The 18370-nt window shown below is 40.4% G+C and overlaps 1 protein-coding gene across 1 annotated transcript in view; it reads right to left on the reverse strand.

Moving 5' to 3' along the window:
• The window catches only part of CHRNB4 (cholinergic receptor, nicotinic, beta 4 (neuronal)), a 12018-nt gene extending 7637 nt beyond the window's left edge, over positions 1–4381 (reverse strand). The window contains exon 1 of the mRNA XM_009330065.1: positions 4176–4381. Within this exon, the coding sequence (XP_009328340.1) occupies positions 4176–4230 (55 nt within the window). The 5' untranslated portion in view covers positions 4231–4381. The remainder of the gene's footprint in view (positions 1–4175) is intronic.
• Between the last annotated feature and the right edge of the window lie 13989 nt (positions 4382–18370).

Here is an 18370-nt window from a genome sequence, read left to right on the forward strand (position 1 = left end):
GCAGGAGTCACAAGGTTTTTTTGATGATTGGGAGCTCTTTGGTAGCTGGTGATGTTTCTGTTTCAGAATTATTTTATTTGAAAACCTGAGGCAGTATGTAAGCCTTACTTTGTGTGGAATCAAAACCTGATTTATAGACTAGCACAAGTACTGTAAATCTTAGTGGCCAAAGCTGGAGTTCAGTGACTGCAAAATATAGTATCTGCAGGATACTATCAAGCAAGCCTGAACGTTCTCCATGGAGCAGAACAGCTTATGGCACAACCCCGGAGGTAACTGCATTTGTTCCCATGTTCTTGCCTGTGCTTTTTAAAGCCATTCTAGTGGACTTTTCAAACCACTATTGACCACGTAATAACACTGATGACTAAGGTCCTGGTAACATCCTGCCAACAGAATTGACCCAGAGAGATTCTGCTGTATGTCGAGTAATTCTGTGTTGTGTTATACAGCTGACAGTGATGGACACAGGTGTTAATGAAAACAGATTCTAATCCAATTAATAGAATGATTCTTCCACAGGAAAGGGCACCTAACTCAACCCTAGATATTGCAGAAATGAGGATAGTGTCTGTACAACATACTTGCTTCATTATTCCCCAGAGCAGTTCCACACAGTAAAAACCACTGGCCATGCAAGTATTTTATATTTGTGGTACATTAATTTGTTCTGGTTTTTTATGTTGTAGCATATCCATGAGATCCAGAGAAAGGCAGACATCAAAAGGCCAGGATCACATACGCAGGCAAAGTTTGTGTGCATTTCTGGAAGGTGCCTAGTTTCCATGTGAACTGGGCTGTAAGTTACTAGGGGGAACAAGTCTCTCTTGAAACTTGGTACTTCTGAATTCCACTCAGATTAAAAAAATACTATAAGAACTTCTTGTTTCTGATCCAGTAAGAAAGTGGAGAGACATAAACGGAAACATCATCAAACAGATTTTTCACATCTAAGAACAGCTTTTACTCAAGCTCTGGGGAAAAGTTGAGGTAAACACCAGGCTTGTTTTAATTCTTTTAAGACCAGCATATGCTATGGCATTGGTAGCACAAATTTTGTCACATATACTTAACCATAACAATGTTCTTCAGAATAGGCTTCTCAAATACTTCCCAAACCATTTGGGACAACAAATTTGGACAAATAACATCTGTGTTTGTCGGGTCGGTTTGTTTTTTGATTCACACTTGCTTTGTACCTTCCTGCAAGTCATTATAAAAGCCCTAGTACCATGTGATATTTTAATATTACATTTATTCTCAATGTAAGCTTGCCTAATCAAAGGCTTATCAAGCTAGAGCTATGCCTTCCTTGCTAAGGTCCAGATTCTGTTTTTTCTTGTGTATTGCAATCAGGATAGAGCTAAATTTGATGCTGTGAAGAAAATGGGGCCACACTCTAGAAATGAATCATTCTGTGTTTATGAGGATAGGTGAGAAGCCTTGTGGTAGCTAAAGAGAGAATCTTGGTTAAAGTTATTTTATTGTGTTGTTTTGGTTTGGGTTTTTTTTTAAATTGCATATGTAAGTGACATAAGCAGATGGCTATAATTCAAATATAAATAAATTGTCATTTGGTTTGTTTCCTGCAGTGATCACTGAATGCTGCTAGCAAAGACACTGAATTCTTGTTTGAATTGTTAAATATATTTTCACTGTCTTGCCATCTTTTTCTGTAAATATTCTAGCATATATGGAGTATTTGCTAAACAGCAAGTAGGAAGTAGAAACTGCAGAATATTTGCAGAAAGCTAATTCTGAATTTGTAATAATCCTATTCTCTGAAATCTGGTTTTAGCAATCATAGTCATCTGGTCTGCAAATCAAAACATACTGTGGGGTCTGCATGTCTGATGAGAACAGCTCAGATTTCGAAGTACTGACTCTGTCAATAAACTTTATGCAGATGAATGACAGGCCATGACAAATATAAAAAATGATTTGTTAAATAATGAATGCCTTTAAGAAATTATTATCTATTCTTAGGGAAGCGGTTCCTGTAATGAATAATTCTTTATAAAATGGCCATCCCATCCCAACCTTTAAATAACTTAATCATCAGAATTAAAGATCGAAAGGGCTGCTCTGCCCTCTCACTCAGATGCCTGTATCAAATACCACTAGATGTCAGCAGTATACTGCCTTAAAGGTTGCTAAAGCCAGTCTCTCTGTAAATAACGTGTAAAAACGAGTGATTCTTGTATAATTTTTATAATCTGTTTTCCATTACCAATCTACATATTAACCAGATGGCACCTAATGAGAACAAAATTACCAGGCATTCAAGTTCGGCTTTCTATGCATTTCATGATGTCACTAGCCATGCATTTGAAACTCCACTTTTTCCTCTGAGTTGGAAGAAATGGAAGTGCACAGTTTCCCTCGCAAACTGTTTTCTTCCAAATAGCAGTAATCACTGGAAATGTTGCAGAGGGTAGGCTGATGCTTTCAGACAAATGATTTTAACAAGAATGATGAAGCAGTCCAAATTTGGGGGTGGAGTATTTTTGTGTACTGAAAGCAGTAATAGAGAAAACACATTGGGGTGGATCCTGAGGGAAATTGTTTTAGCTTCACTGAACACGCTACACATCTGCTCCATGACAAGAAGAGCAAATTGCCACATAACTTGCAGTACACATTCTGCAGTAAGTTTGTTTTCTCTGCGGGAGTATGACCATTAAAAAGAATTGCATCAGGATGCTTCCAATTTCATGGCAGAAGAAACAAAACCACAGACTTCATTCACTCCCCTGTGCAAATGTTCCCTTCTACGGGGTCTAATTTAAATATATAAAATGAAATAACTAGTCATCCCGTGTTGTGGTGTTTATTTTCAGTGTAATGACAAATATGTTGGAGTGATTTCTACAGAACAGAATAAGGAGCAATGTTGACAAATACAGGCAAATGCATGTTATCACTGTTTAAATTGCGAAATTTAACATAAGGCATGTTTCCTCCGTTTCCCTGACTTCAGTTATTTTAACAAATGTTGAAATAACATTTGTTTAGAAATAATATATTGTAGCATATGTTGTCATTTTTGTTCTCTCCTCTCTCACAAATAACTTATGTGGACAATGGTAGCATACCAAATTCCCATCTGTAATTAGTAAAGAGCAAGCGAGAAGCATCAATAAGACAATCCCATTATCTTCTCTGAAATTACTTCATGATGTTGTTAATTCTCAGCATACTCTTGAGTAAAAAGGTTTATATAACCTCTTAGCACAACGCACGCTAATTTGGAACGCTATTGTTCCAATGGAAGTAGTGGTGAATTTACTGTATTTTAAAGACTTTTTATTTCTACACTGCAATTAATGCAAATAAAAAGGAAATACTAATGGTTTTAAAAGTGTGTGATCTAAGAATCTAACGTAGGCCCTCACTCTTCATTTGTTACAAAGCAGGTGTTTTCTAAAGTTGCCTTTCAGTGATTGAAGAAACAAAACAACTGTGGGATGAATAGATAATTATGGGAAAGATGTGATTTTTGTCTCGGTTCAATTTCAGCCAGTTTCACTCTGAACACGTCAGCAGAGTCTCTCTGTGGGAAGAAGCTCCCATGGTAAATGCACTATTTCATGCTGCTGTCGGGCTGTGCGTGTTGGCTAAAACTTATGCAAGAAATCCTGGCGGACTAAAGAAAATGTTCTTAATGTATGTTTGAGCTTTTTTAGCATATATTTACATATTTCAACTTAATTTAAACTATTTACATACTAATCAAACAATTAGGAAGTATGAACTTTGCAAAATATATGAACTTGAGCCAATAATTGTAGAGGGATGAGATCTGTCTTATTTATGATTCATGTCATGATTTGCTTTTTATTTTTTCACTCTCAGCTCAATACCTGCTTTTCCCCTCACAGATGATCCTGGGTGCGTCTAAAGAGATATTATTTAGTGATTACCATTGTCATCTCCTACTGTTCTGTCATTTTATGTCCAACTTACTGTCTGTCCATATCCATCGTAATGATTTGCTGATACCGAACAAGCCAGAAACAACACTAAAATAATCAATTTCATGCAACCTCTTAAAGTCTGCAACCTACTGAGGTGATAGTTACAAATTGTCTGAGAGCTTATATCACAGTCCTACCTCCTAGCCTCGAAAGCTGTCGCTGTTCTGCAAACTGTATCTGAAAGAAAAGATCACTTACCGTTAAAATAAAAGGAGCCCACTACAAAGAGAAAGAGCGTGTACGTATTCCTCATGGCAATAACAAGAAGAGGTGGATTACTGTTCTTCACTTAAGACAGCTGGCAATAGGCTCTGTTGTCGGGGATGCACAAGGAAGAGATGTAAAAGCAAACCTGAATCTTGGAGGTATTAAATGCCTGGAAAGAGACAGACAGCAGGACCTGGCAGAAGCATTCTGCGAAGTGGAGTTTTCATGAGCATAGTGGTCCCTCCCCCTTTGCAGCTGTTTAAAGAGCTTTGTGAAGAGGAAAAGCACATAAGAAGAGGGATCATAATGTGATAATGTTGAATAAGAGGAAATGAAAGAGCAAGCTAAGGAACATGATCTGCAAAACACAACTGCTTAATTCTTGCTACTAGATAACATTTAGAAGATTTTCTGGTTAGTAAGTGCAATGAGTGGGAATAGCTGTGTGGGTAGAGCTGGATATAACTTTGTGCCATAAGACCTGTTAGTGAAAGACATGTCAATAAATTATAGCCCTAGCAGAGGGTAATTTTCTGTGTCAAGAGAAAAAGTTGATTGCCTGCTGACAACCCTTTTCCACTCCAAGGCCCACACATGTGATCTCTCTAAACTAGAACTCCAAAAGGCTTTTTGGAAGCAGCAGGAGAGGAACAGAGAATTTGTTGTCATTAGCATTTGACAGGATTTTTAAAAGAAAGTTAAAGCAGCCTGTTGAGAAATAGCAATAGCTATAAAGACACTCCAGAGGAGCATTAGAGAAATTCTATGGAAGTCATCTTTTACAGCTGAAGGGTTCAGCGGAGTATAGAGTATCATGTGTTTTGGGACTTGCCATGCAAGATTTGTGTAGAAGGAAGGGGAAAGAAGATCTTGCATGCCCTTTGCAAGCACTGTAGGACATGCTGAAGTCCATGGATAGAAAAAAAAGGTGCTAATCTTCTAAATACTGTTTTATCTCCATATTGAGGTTCCTCTCTGCTTCAGCTGGCCACAGGATGCAGTTCTGCTCTTGGCTCATCTCCCAACAGTCTAACACCATTGGCTGGAAAAAGCATTCCTGAGTTACCAGCATAACATACCAGACTTCTGCATCTAGCACAGTTGCTACCTAACTGGGGTTATTTGGAGAAGGTCACCTGCTGCTGGTTTTAGGCAAGCTGTCAGTGTAGTGCTGACAACTCATTGCCTTCTCCTTAGACATTTTAGCCACCTTTTTTTCACTAAATAGGCCAGCATGTTATAACTTGGCTGTCTTTAAAGGAGCTGCCATCAGAGATAGCGCAATATGTAAAGAGACTCTACTAAAATTTTTGGTAATTGGTACTGTGTACAATCTATGTAACTCCTCTAAACAGTCTGTTTATTATTTTTGGCTCATTTCTTTAGGATAGGAGGGTGGATTCAGTGAGGCAAATGGAAGAACACTGACTGCATGGACTTCTACTTGGATAAAAGAAGCTGTTACAAGTCAGCTTTGATGAAGTGGCTTGTGCTGTTGCCTTCCCTTACTCTGAAAACTCAAGGTATGTCAACTATCCCATATCCTCCACTGAGGATTCCCAGTAGTTCTTTAAAAAGCTCACAGCCTTCTGCCATGAGAAGAATGGCTTGTACGTTCCCACCTTTCTTCACCTGCAATCTCAAACAATTTCCTTTAATATACCTTTAATATAACACCCCCAGTTTTAATCTCTCAGGTTTTATAGTGTTTTTGACTTTAAAAAATATAAAACTTTGCTCTTTTATAACTACTAAACTTTTATATATCTATACACGTGATTACTTTGTTTAGAGGTGGATTTATTGCATCTTAATGCTATGCAAACATCTCAGATGATAAAAAGTTCTGTGGACTATGTAGGAATTGATGGTTGATGATTTCTGTATACTCAAAAAATTTTTACAGCACACTGTTGCCTTATTGTTAGCCATACCAACATAAATGTGCTGGTTTTGTTGCTTATCTTAATTATTAAGTCCAGCCTGGTACCAGAGATCCCCTGTGCTAGCTCCTGCCTGTTATTTTAAGTCTTTTTTTGTGCTTTCATCACTTCCTTTTCCCTCTTATTCGCTATCTGTTAGCTGAAATTGATTTAAATTGGGGTTGTTTAGCCTGGAGAAGAGAAGGCTCCAGGGAGACCTTAGTGTGGCCTTTCAGTACTTAAAGGGGGCTTATAAGAAAGATGGGGACAGACTTTTTAATAGGGCCTGTTGCGATAGGACAAAGCATAATGGTTTTAAACTAAAAGAGGGTAGATTCAGACTAGATATAAGGAAGAAATGTTTTACACTGAGGGTGGTGAAACACTGGCACAGGTTGCCCAGAGAGGTGGTGGATGCCCCATCCCTGGAAACATTCAAGGTCGGGTTGGACGGGGCTCTGAGCAACCTGATCTAGTTGAAGATATCCCTGCTTATTGCAGGGGAGTTGAACTAGATGACCTTTAAAGGTGCCTTCCAAACCAACCCATTCTATGGTTCTATGATTCTAAATGAGAGTTAGAATTCTTGCCTGAAAATAGTGTGGGAACTGAGGGGTAGGAGAATGGTTTCAGTGAGACAAACAGGGGAACAGTCATTGTGGGGACATTTACCTGGATGAAAAAAGCCAGTGCAGTCCTAGTGAGTACATGTCAATAGACTAACTGCATGAAAACTAACATGCACCTCGACTACTGTGTTCAGTTTTGGGCCCCTCACTACAAGAAGGACGTTGAGATGTTGGAGCGTGTCCAGAGAAGGGCAACAAGGCTGGTGAGGGGTCTGGAGAACAAGTCTTATGAGGAGCGGCTGAGGGAACTGGGGTTGTTTAGCCTGGAGAGAAGGAGGCTCAGGGGAGACCTTATCACTCTCTACAACTACCTGAAAGGAGGCTGTAGCGAGGTGGGTGTTGGTCTCTTCTCCCAAGTAACTGGCGAAAGGATGAGAGGAAATGGCCTCAAGTTGCGCCAGGGGAGGTTTAGATTGGACGTGAGGAAAAATTTCTTTACTGAAAGAGTGGTTGAACATTGGAACAGGCTGCCCAGGGAAGTGGTTGAGTCACCATCCCTGGGGGTATTTAAAAGACGGGTAGATGAGGCGCTTAGGGACATGGTTTAGTAGGCATGGTGGTGTTGGGTTGATGGTTGGACTCGATGATCTTGGAGGTCTCTTCCAACCTTAATGATTCTATGATTCTATGATTCTAAAATATAACACTATTTCTCTGCTTTCCTCCAGCATTTAATTAACAGCATGTAGAAATGGAGCCTTCCCACAGAAAATTACCCTCTTGTAATAGTCACAAACTCTGGGAGGTGTGTCCAAAGCAAAGCATTTATGCTGAGCCCTCCAATTCTTGCTTCTCACTACAGTGTGCTTGTCTTGTACTTTGTCAGAGGCTTGTATGGTCAGAGACCTTGCTACACTCTTGAGCCTGCTCGGCAATGTTGTCTTTCATAACGTAAGGGGAATTGCTGTCAAGGAGATGTGCCTTCAGTTACTAAGGGTATGTTTGAGCAAAGTACCGGTCTGCTAGGGAAGAAAGACTGCATCTGTTTCTCTGATTTTACTTTCTGATATCTGACCTATCTCTCCTCAAAGGCAAATGTTCCATCTGCCAACCCAGCCTCTGTGCTTTCGCAGTGGTTACAGCAGTAACAGATGTATGGACCCTGAAGTCACTGCGCTTGTACCATCTACGCTGCTTGATGCTTGAGGGTTGAATAGGAGCTCAAGGTATAACAAAACAGATTGGGATTGCTTCACCAAAGCAGTGGGCCATCACAGAGCCAAAGGGTCACAGATCATTCACTGATTGCACTATTGTTGCTGCTGAAGCTGAGGTGGACAGGGAGAATTACCACAGCTCGTTTTCTTCTCTCTGGCCATATTCCTTCCTTTGCCATTCATTGTGTTCATTCATTCTGACAGGCCACTGAAGGTCTTCCTTGATCACTTGTGCTATGCAGACGCTTTCCCCACAGTGATGCTGCAGGATTCCATTTGTTCATTAAGTTGAGATCATGAAATGAAAAGTCTTTCTAGTAGATGTTAGCATATGTGTTATTCTGGATTTGCATGTTAATGCACTGTGCAAGCAATGGAGTAGCATGGCAGGGAGCCATCCACTGAACTGGCTGGTGCATTGTTCCTGGTACTGTAACGCTTTGCATGCCTTGGGGTATTAGAGCTCTTAGGTGCACGAGGAATGCAAGATGTCCAAGTGCCCAGGAAAACTGGCAGTCCCCTTTTGTGGGTTTATCATGGTGATTTCAAGCTGCCACTTGCATTAGGAAAGAACCAGTCAGAAATGCTGGAGCTTCCAAAGTGGAAGCAGCTTGGGGTGCAGCTGGCCTCCTTAATGAGACAGGTACAGGTATAGGGAGATTTCTGCAAAAATAAATGCTTTCAGGTGGAAAGGCACAGTTAGTTTCCAGTAGTTGTGACACTGAAATGAAGTTCAGGGCTGAGCTCATGGCAAAACTGAGTCAATAAGGGACTTCAGATCAGCTGTTCTGTACCAGACAGAGTTGTATTAGAAGGATCACTGTATTTTTGGCAGTAAAATGATTTTTCTTCTCAAGATGCCTCTATATACTGCAGGATGCTAATAGCAATAGATAAGTTCCTGGTGCATACGTGGTCATCTGGAAAAACCAGAAGAGCACGCCACTGCAAAATTGTGAAGAGTTTTGCTTGATTTCTAACCATCACTCCTCTTCACTGAGGCAGACCTGCACACTGCTACCTCCTTCCTTGCTTTCACTGTGTTGGGCCCATGCCAGGATAGTAATGGCTGTTTTGTACACTGGGGCTTTTAGGATGAGGCATTGGCATGTGTGGGTTATTGTTCTGTTATTGACATCACTTGTGTGCCAGAAAAAAAACAAACCCACAGCTGTTTGTGGCAAAGTCCAAAGGTTTCTCTCTTGCACCCATGATGGAGGGAACCAGGACGTCTGTATCTGCACATCCCTTCAAATGCAGGAGTAGGAGAAGAGTGAATGACAATTCTACTGTTTGAGATAGACCTTTTTATTTGGAGCTGATGCATTTCAAAATGAGCAAATTTGAGAAGTGCAGAAAGAAAGAGGGCTTTTGGATACAAGACTGAGAGCCAAAAGACATGGGCTTTGTTCTCAGCTCTACCATGAGTCTCCAGGGCTGCGTTTAGATAAGTACCATCCCTGCCCAGTGCTCCAGTTTCCCCAGGTGTAAAGCAAAGATAAGGATTTGCAAAGAATTAACTAATGTTTGTAAAGGGCTTGGATGGCAAGGAATGAAAAAGAATCATGAAAACACAAGGAAGCCCTGTATTACTGTGGCTTTCACACTTATGCCTCTACTACCAAAGAGGCTTTTGCTTGTTCTTTAACAAGCAAATGGAATGGATACGGGGTTTGTCTGTCATGAACCTAACCTGGCAATACTGCTTCATCAGGACTAATAATCATTAACATCCTTTTAACTTTGTAATCCCTTTTTTTTTTTCCCTTCTCCTTAAAGACAAAGGTCCAGATGTGGCTAGAGTGAGGAATACATCTTGAGCAATAATCTGCATCATCACTAACTCAAAGTGAGGATCATTAAAATCACATTAAGGATTGGCAGAAGCCCATTAAGGAGTTGGGGACTGGCTGGACTTTCAACTTCTAGTTTTCAGGCTTCTGCAATTTTAAAGTACCCAGGCTCTCAGTGCAGCACAGGAGGTTGTTAGTGAGATTCCTTTTTATTGCTTTGAAGGAACATAGTGGAAAATAAAATCCAGTTTCAGGTTTAACGAAGTTTTGCTGGAGGTCAACTTTGTTATGGCTTCTGTCAGTGAGAGCTGGATCCCTGTTTGGAGTCAGCTTTAGCCCAGCAGAAAGCCCGGTCTTACGGCTCTCCTGTAAGACCCTCCTGTGCGGAGTTCTTTGGGTTCCTGTAACCTTCTCGTGGTTACACAGAGTAGTGAAAACAAGTATGAAGTCTACATAGACTTACATAAGAGAGCAGAAATGGCTGCTGTTTCTGCTTCCTGGCAGATGCTGAAACTGTGGAAGTGCAGACAGTGGGTTGGTTCTGAGAAGAATCAAATGGGCAACCCCAGAACAGTTGTCTGCAGAAGCATGGAAATTCAAAGTAGAAGCTCGTTGGTCCTATTTTTCGTGGAACAGAGCTGAATGCTTACTGTGATTTTAATGTCAGAGGCCCTGACAAAGCTGGCTCTTACTTGGAAGGTATTTAACATATAACATGGATGTATTTGATCTCTCTAAACTCTTTAAAAATTAAACATGTTAAATGCATAGAAATGTGGCCAGGACAGATGTACAGGGCATGTGGTTCTGTAAATATGGGAGTGCAATAAGCATAAAATCTTCAATATGAGTGACTTCCCTCAAGGTCACTTAAAAGGCGTTTGGGTACAAGTTGGATTTGTTCCTGCTGTGGTGCAGAGAGGAATGGAACTGAAAACACTGGAGGAAAAGGTCTCACAGGTAGAGATGCAGGCACAGCCATGATTTTTGCCTAGAGAGAGGCTCCACACTTAATAGTTTTAATTTGAGGCTTTTATACCTGCTTAGCTTGGGAAGTAGCAGGCACTGGGAGACTTGAAGCCCGGGGGTCTCATACCAGAGCAGATAGCTAGAAGATGGGAACCCCGTCTTGGGTGGGGAAGGTGGTGCCAGGGCTGAAGTGGAAGTCTAAGCAGTATCTTTTTATAGTCATGCCCACATCAAGGTACAGGATAGGAGTGAGTGACAGCAGGGAGTGCTGCCAGTGACCATGATGTCGAGCACAGAACCAGCACCAAGAAAAACAGACTGAGAAAGGCTTTCATACCAATGCTGTAGTCACAAAATGATCTGTAGCGAATGTAGTGGATCTGCTACTACTAAACCTAGACTTCCTACTCCTGCTCTGCATTTGGGTTTGAGAGGGCATCACATACTCTCCATATGAATAGGTGGGCAGCATTTCACTAAGAAAGCCTTCCAGAATTTTTTCGGTGACCTGTCTCTGGCAGGTTGTGTGTGAAAGCAGCATTTGTGCCTGTTCTTAACAATTCTTTAAGACTCCTTGTCATGACCTGGCCTTGCTAATAAAAATGGTGAAATGTAAACAAAGAAACAGCAGATGGCAACCAAGAGCTTGACTTCTAGTGCACACAGTGCAATAATAAAATGATAATAAAGGAAAATTATGCAGGATAATGAAGTAGTTCCCTGTTCTTGGATTTGCAAATTAAGTATTTGTATATCAAGTAACAAAAAATTTTATCAAGCCATATGCCTGACAACCTGGCTTTTTTTTTCTGATTATATCACTTGATCTAGTAAAAGATACTGCTACCTCCTGCAAACCTTGCATCGTATAGAACTTGTGAACCTTTCTCAAACATGTAACCACTAGCATTTTCTCTGCTTCCTTCAACTTTGGTCTACTAGGAAAAAATAAAAGAATAGGAAACCATTTAGAAAAACACTCTAAATGACATTGTATATTCATTTTTTTTCCAAGCCGAAAATAGAGCTCCCTAGTTTGCTAGACAATAACCTATTATCTCAGTATTACACATCAGTATATATTCAATGGAGGGATATGAGCATCTAAAGACAGGCACTTCTTCTCTTTTTTTTTTTTTTTTTTTTTTTTGTAATATAGAGCAAGAATCCAAACTTGAATTTTGATTTTTAAGTATGTGAAGCTTTTGAAGCTCCATCAGTGTCCCAAATTAAGTTTTTTTTCTTTTGCCTTACCCAGCATGCCACAGCAAAATTTGTTATTTCCAAGTCAAAGGAAGCAGTTCCTTCTGTCTCTTCAGATTTGGTTTTTGTAAGCTTCTTTAATGCCTCCGGTTCCATCATCTGTGCTGTGCAGAAAGCAGTAATTTGTGCTGACATCATCTAACTGCCCTGAAGAAAAAATACATTGCATATCACGAAGGAAAGGGAGAAATTTATCTATAATTTAGGACAATAATGGGGTTTAATTCACGAAGTCTCATAGCATCGCACATACTGACAGAGTCTACTATCATTAGCAACGTCTTGGGATTCTGTTGTGTGGATATAATCAATTATGACTGAAAGGAAATCGTTATGAGGGCCTCAGTTTTGTAACCACTTCTGGGGCTTATTATCCTTTCTGGCAGTTATGCTTATAAGAACTCAGGAGTCATTTGTTTTTCCAAGCAAGAAAACCCACACAAACTATTGACAGGTCCTCCTTTCCAGCAGCAAGCCACTGTGACAGCCTGGATTGATCCAATGGACTTTGGTGGTTATTTGTAGTTCCTTAACCTGCCAGGCCTGTGCTGATGGCTCTGCCTTCAGCACAACACTGTACTGCTGCAGACTGCTGCAATGGCCATGGGACACCCACCTACTCTCCGTTTTCAGGCCCATATAGTGCCCCTAAGCTGCACACAGAGCTCACTGGGGAAGCTCTATCCAGCAGCATCTGTGACCTTATCTTTACCTTCCATGTGCATCTTACTGTATATGCATTTTTTCCCAGTGGATAGTTAGCATGGTCCTTTGTGCCTATGCTGCTGCACAGGTGCTGTGTGTATCCAGAGGAAGAATGCTAGAGCTGAGTTTCAGCTTAATGTGGCCCTGAGAAGGCACACAAAGTTCAGATCACTAGTTCTGAAACTCCAGACCGAAAGCGTAGGATGCTGTCTCCTTGGTGTACTGCTGAGAGCTCTGTCCCACAGCTGTGCTCTCCTCCTCTGCTAGTCACAGCTAGAGGGGTACCAGGAAGGCAGCTGTTTCCACTGGTTGTGCAGTATCCCTCCACTCTAGGATATTTTTCAGGTTGTAGATTGTGGGATTTGGGGTAGGACATGCTTTTTTTTATATATTGTGTATCCGTTCCTTGTGTTTAGTACATTTTGCATGCATGTCTGGTTACTGGCTTTGCTGTGCTATATACAATAACAGCACTACTAGCTTTTAAAAGTCCTGTAGAATGATGGATGTTGTGCTTAGGCTGGATTACAAAACAGCCATATGTGTTTGGGAACAGGCCACCTCTTCCCTGCTGCCAGTGCCTTGTGCAGGCTGAGTAAGTAACAACATGCTTTGATTAGGCTTTTTAGTCTTGAAAAACAGAGCCATTTAAGCCCAGGATGGCTGTTTCAGGGATCTTGTTGCGAGGCTCCTGCCTCCACCTTTCATCATCCAGTTTAGAGCTAATGGTGCCCACCGGCCTTGGCTCTGTTAGTCAACACAGCAGCTTTCACTCTAAGGCTTTTCCTTCTACCGGAGATGATGACTCCCTGTTTAATACTAACACAGCACATTTGGGTCACAGATACCAATGTACTTTGCTAGGCGCTTGAAGTACCACTAGTCCTGTTTTATAGATCAGGAAACAAAGTAAAATGAGAGAATGAAATTTAGGCCAATTGTGTAGGAAATCAGTGATAAGATGAGGATTAGAATATAGTTCTCAGTTCTCAAAAATTCAGTCACATATCTGTGCTGCTTCCTTAGAGAACGGGATGGATGTATATAAAATCCAAACCTTCCCAGTATTTGAGAGATGAGCTTCTTTGACTCGTTCCTCAATCCTAGCAGAGGGCTGTGTCTAGTTTCAGAATAGTCATCCAATAAATAGATGATAGTTTTACTACCCAATGCATGCTGTTTGCTGTCAGGTTCAGTATGTTAATATACAGCAGATGGAATGACCTATATTCTTGGTTTCTGTATGTGTTAATGTAGGCACAGGAAGATTAACTTCATAAGAATTTAACAATTATGTACTTGTGTGACATCCGTAGATATGTAGACTCCAAAACCAGAACACATCATCTAGGGTCCTCCCTACTGCAGACCACAGGATTCTTACCTCTCACACATAACTTAAGGTTAATCTAGAACATAATTTTTAAACTTCCACAGTTTTTAACTTCACTTCCACACTTTCTGACTTCTTAAGACTTCAGATGATGAAGAATAATCATATCCTTAAGTAGCAGGGTTCTGATGGTCAATTAAATTGCTAAAAGTTTGTACCTTATTTTTAAGTTTCAACCACTGCATATCTTTGTCCTTGTCAAAGTTCCATTTGCGCTCTGAAATCTCCCCTATTAGATAAGTTTTAGACTCTCAGATTTCTTTTGGATAAGCAAAATAGATTAGGTTTCTTGGTGTCTCGTTAATAAAGCAGGTTCTTTTTCCAGATCATAAATCATTCTTAAAGCTCTTTGTGTAATTTGCCAAGGTGCTCACAGCTCTTGTGTCCACAGTATTGGGTGGTGGTCTCACTACATGTTCAATGGATTACTTCTTTCTGAATTTTATTTGATCTTTGCTTCTTTATTAAAGCATCACCTTTGTTCTTTCAGTTACTGGCTCATAGTGCAGCCTTTACGTTCTGGGATGTTGTCTTCAGCTAGCATAGATCTAGTACAGCTCATCATGTTATATGACATATAGGGCAATATATTGCCTCTAGTTTAAGAAACTGTGTTTCTGTTTGAAGAGGTGATGTATCTGATTCAGTAGATAATACATCTGATTCAGCAAGTAATAGATCTGACTCACTAGATCATTTATTTGCTTGGTAAGTAGTACTTATAAGGTAATTAACGAACTATCTGGCTTAGTACATGATCTGGTTTTTTTATCCTGAATAATTGTGTACGTGCGTGAGATTCATCTCTAGCTGTCCATAAAATCTCTGTCAAATTAGTTTTGTGACATGTCTTATTCCAGTGCGTGGTCAAAAACAATAGTTTCCCTGTTGTCACATAAAATACAGCAGCAGCCCCTCTGAATGTGAACATGAGCTAAATATAAACATATAATACATTTGCTTGTCAGTAAAGATGGTGTCTTTTTAGAATTCAACTGGAACCTTACAATTTCTTATACGTAATTGAGAGTCTCCAGAGACTACTGTGTCTTGGATAGCCAAAAATCTATTTTGGGTTCTACCCAGTGCAATCTACACTTCCATCTGCTCCTTATTTGTGGCAGTCTGAAGCATGCCAGCATGCAAGAGAACAAAAGCAATCCCATTTTGACTAGGCTAGAACTGCGTCTGTGATTTTCTTGGTACAGTCCCATTTCAGGCAGTAGGAGTAATTGGTTTAGTGGGACTGGCACAAAAACAGACAGATCAGGCCAGATCAACGCTGAACTAATTTATTGAGGATTTTTCTTGCTGAAAATTTTAAAAAAACATGTTGTTTTGTCATAATTCCAAACAAAGTGCTTTGATTTTGTATGAGTTGTAAACATCACAGTCACTGAACTGGAGATATTCTGAGGTGGAATGCTTCCAGTCTCTGACTGCCACTGCTTTGCTTTCCCAGACCTTTTAAAATATTCATATTCCTCTCTTTCTAATTCCTCTACTCTAAATGGCCACTTTCTTACTGGGAGCAGGAGACCTACCTGGTTTGAAGCATGTGCAGTCATTTGAAATTCGGAGCCAGGTTAGGTATTTCTGCCTGCCCCTACCTTGTGTCATACCGACGTGCCCTGACTTGTTATGATTTACATGACACTTTTTTCTGCCTAAATACCATTTTGTTGAGGTTTAAGTTACTTCTAAGTGCAATTAATTTTTGTAACAACTGTCAATGAGAGGTTATTTTTCACCTGAAGACAACTGCTGAATGTGAGCATCTGAGAGAAAGGTGAATCCTTTGTCATTAGAGCTGCGCGGTTTGTCCAAAGGACCACACACATCCTCCCAGCTCTCCTGGTGACCTGAGTTCCTTTAATCCTCGCGCTTTTAGAAGATTATGTGCTTGGGCTGCTGTCATTGAAACACAGAACTAAAGCAGTCTTAGAACATGAGATGAAAGGGGTTGGAAATCAAGGTGTTGGAAAACAGTTTCTCTGGGGATCTGTTACACTGGCTGAGAAAGGGGGAGAAACTTCCCAGAGAGTTTATAATGCTTGATTTCGTCAAAAAGGCTAGATGTGTCAGGACAAAGAATTTAAAATGGCTTCAACATAAATGTTTTAAAAAGAAAATGGAGCAAAAGACAGCTTAATCTGAATTTTCTCAACCATTTTACACACAGGAATTTTAAGCATCGCCTAAAGAATACTTTTACGTCAGTAAAGACATACATACCATAGAAAACGATAGTGCTGTACTATTGATTTAACACTAGCTATTTTCTTCTCCTTTTTATGGTATTGGAGAGGGGAGAAAACAAGTCTTCTTTAACTGGTGATCAGGTGCAGTGAGTTTCAACACATTGACTGATGGATATGATGTGCAGGCAGTGGCTTTTGTAGCTCCCATTTACATGGAGGGAAGGGGGAGAGGCTGTTCTGCACAGCTGCATCCCATGATGGTAAATGTTCATTCCACAGGCCCATGATGCAAGGCCCTGCTTGGCAGGGTAATATTAAGGAGGGGTGTAAAGCAGATGAAAGAGTGGGCTGAGTAGGTTGGGAAAACTACCTTTTTTTTTGGTCATGACAAACATCAATGCATTTTTTCCCTATTGAAACTGGATTTTGGAATTTGCAGAAAAAAATGAAAAAAGTTGTTTTCTTTTTCTCAGTTAAAAAGCAAGCGTGTTTTTGACTGAATCAGATAGCTTTTGCAAAACTTCCTATTTTGCTAAAGAGGTCGTGCTCTGTCAGGAAAGTGGCTGCTGTTTATTATTCAGTGTAAATAACTTGTCTGTGCATGAGTAGTACCCAGAGGTTAGTCCTTTCTGAATATGTGTCTATCTCGGCAACATCCTGAGGTGGATTTCCTTCTGCTTTGTGTGAAGGGAGGTGAAAAATGTGAGGGGAAAAAAAATACCTAGGGTTTTAAAACAGGGGGAGACTTCCTATTTATATTTAATACTTTGAAGTATGTAAATTTATTACTTTCTGTATTAAATTCAACTCTTTTGTAGACTGGAAGACTAAGGAGCAGGGTACAAGTGAAGGGATTACTACAAAGAATCAAGAGCAAGGTGGCATAGGGCTTTCATTCTGGTTATTTAAAATTGGTTTGGATTTTTTGCACTTGTTTTTCCTACTTTAACTGAATAATTTGTATTTTGGAGAGTGGAAGCATAGGTGTGGTGTTTGTTAAAGATTGATCATCACCCTTCAATTTAAGATGTGAGTATGGCAAATAAAGAGGCCAAAGGCTTTTCATAGTGGCTCTAGCAATGTCAAGGGAAGCTAGCCTTGATGAATTGTATCCTTCTAAGATCCAAAAACTTCTTTTTCCGATTAATCCCTTGGGTTTTGCTTAATTCTTGCAAGAAAAAGCTCTTTTTCGATATGCAAAATTTAGAATCTATTTATAATCAGTCTTGTGTTTGCCTGAGACTAGTGGTTTTTTCTGGCTTTGGGCTACCAACACTAGGATCAGGGAGGCTGTAGAAAGTGAGTGACTGGCACAGGAGAGTAGGAATGGGTGGATTAAAAAGATACGAGTATCTGTGTTGGGAATTAAATTGGATTTTCAAGCCAACAGAATTTCCCCTCCGCTCTCAAAGCAGAACTGTAGGCCTTTGTCAGCTGGAGCCAAGGAGGAGAGAGAGAGGGAGAAGCTGTTCATTAGTGCACAGAGGCTTTAAAGAGGTGGCTTTGGGAAACTCATGTTGTATGGAACAGCTCTCTGCTTACAGAGGAATTATTCCAGACTTTCTGTGACCAAGTGGGTCTCTTGGTAAAACAGATAGTTTCAGAGAAGGGTGGTCACAAGTGAGCACAGGATATTAGCATGTGATGTAGTAGCTTATTTTGATTCCCCCCACCCCTTACATTTGTCTCTGTCTGGCTTATTGAAGTCAATTGCTGTGTGGTGGGTAGGGAGAAATATCTCATTCCCCAGCTTCCCCAAGTTCTGCCTCTGCCAGCTTGTACTCAGAGGACTCTCCTGCCTGATACTTCTCACTACCCATCCCATGTTTGCGTGGGTTCCTTTGCCAGGGACACCTCCAAAGCTGCAGAAGTAGAATTGATCTGAGCACACACACCATTAGTATGAAGTGCTGTTTCCTGTTAAACTAAGACCAATGCTGTTTATATTCAAGTTATACTCTCCAAAGCACAGCTGAACTGAAAATATCAGTCCAGCCTGTTTGTCCTAGCATTTGTGTAGTGTCTGAGCATAGAGCAGCAAAGTTTGTGAGCCTGTAGGGAACTGCAGATCCCACAGGTCTTTTTTTTTCCTTATGCTTTGCCAAGCAATTATGATCGTCACATTGAGGTTTGTGTTGGCTTCAGTGCTCTTTT

This window comes from Pygoscelis adeliae, unplaced genomic scaffold, assembly GCF_000699105.1.
Source record: "Pygoscelis adeliae isolate BGI_AS28 unplaced genomic scaffold, ASM69910v1 Scaffold298, whole genome shotgun sequence".
In the NCBI taxonomy this organism is placed as follows: Eukaryota; Metazoa; Chordata; class Aves; order Sphenisciformes; family Spheniscidae; genus Pygoscelis; species Pygoscelis adeliae.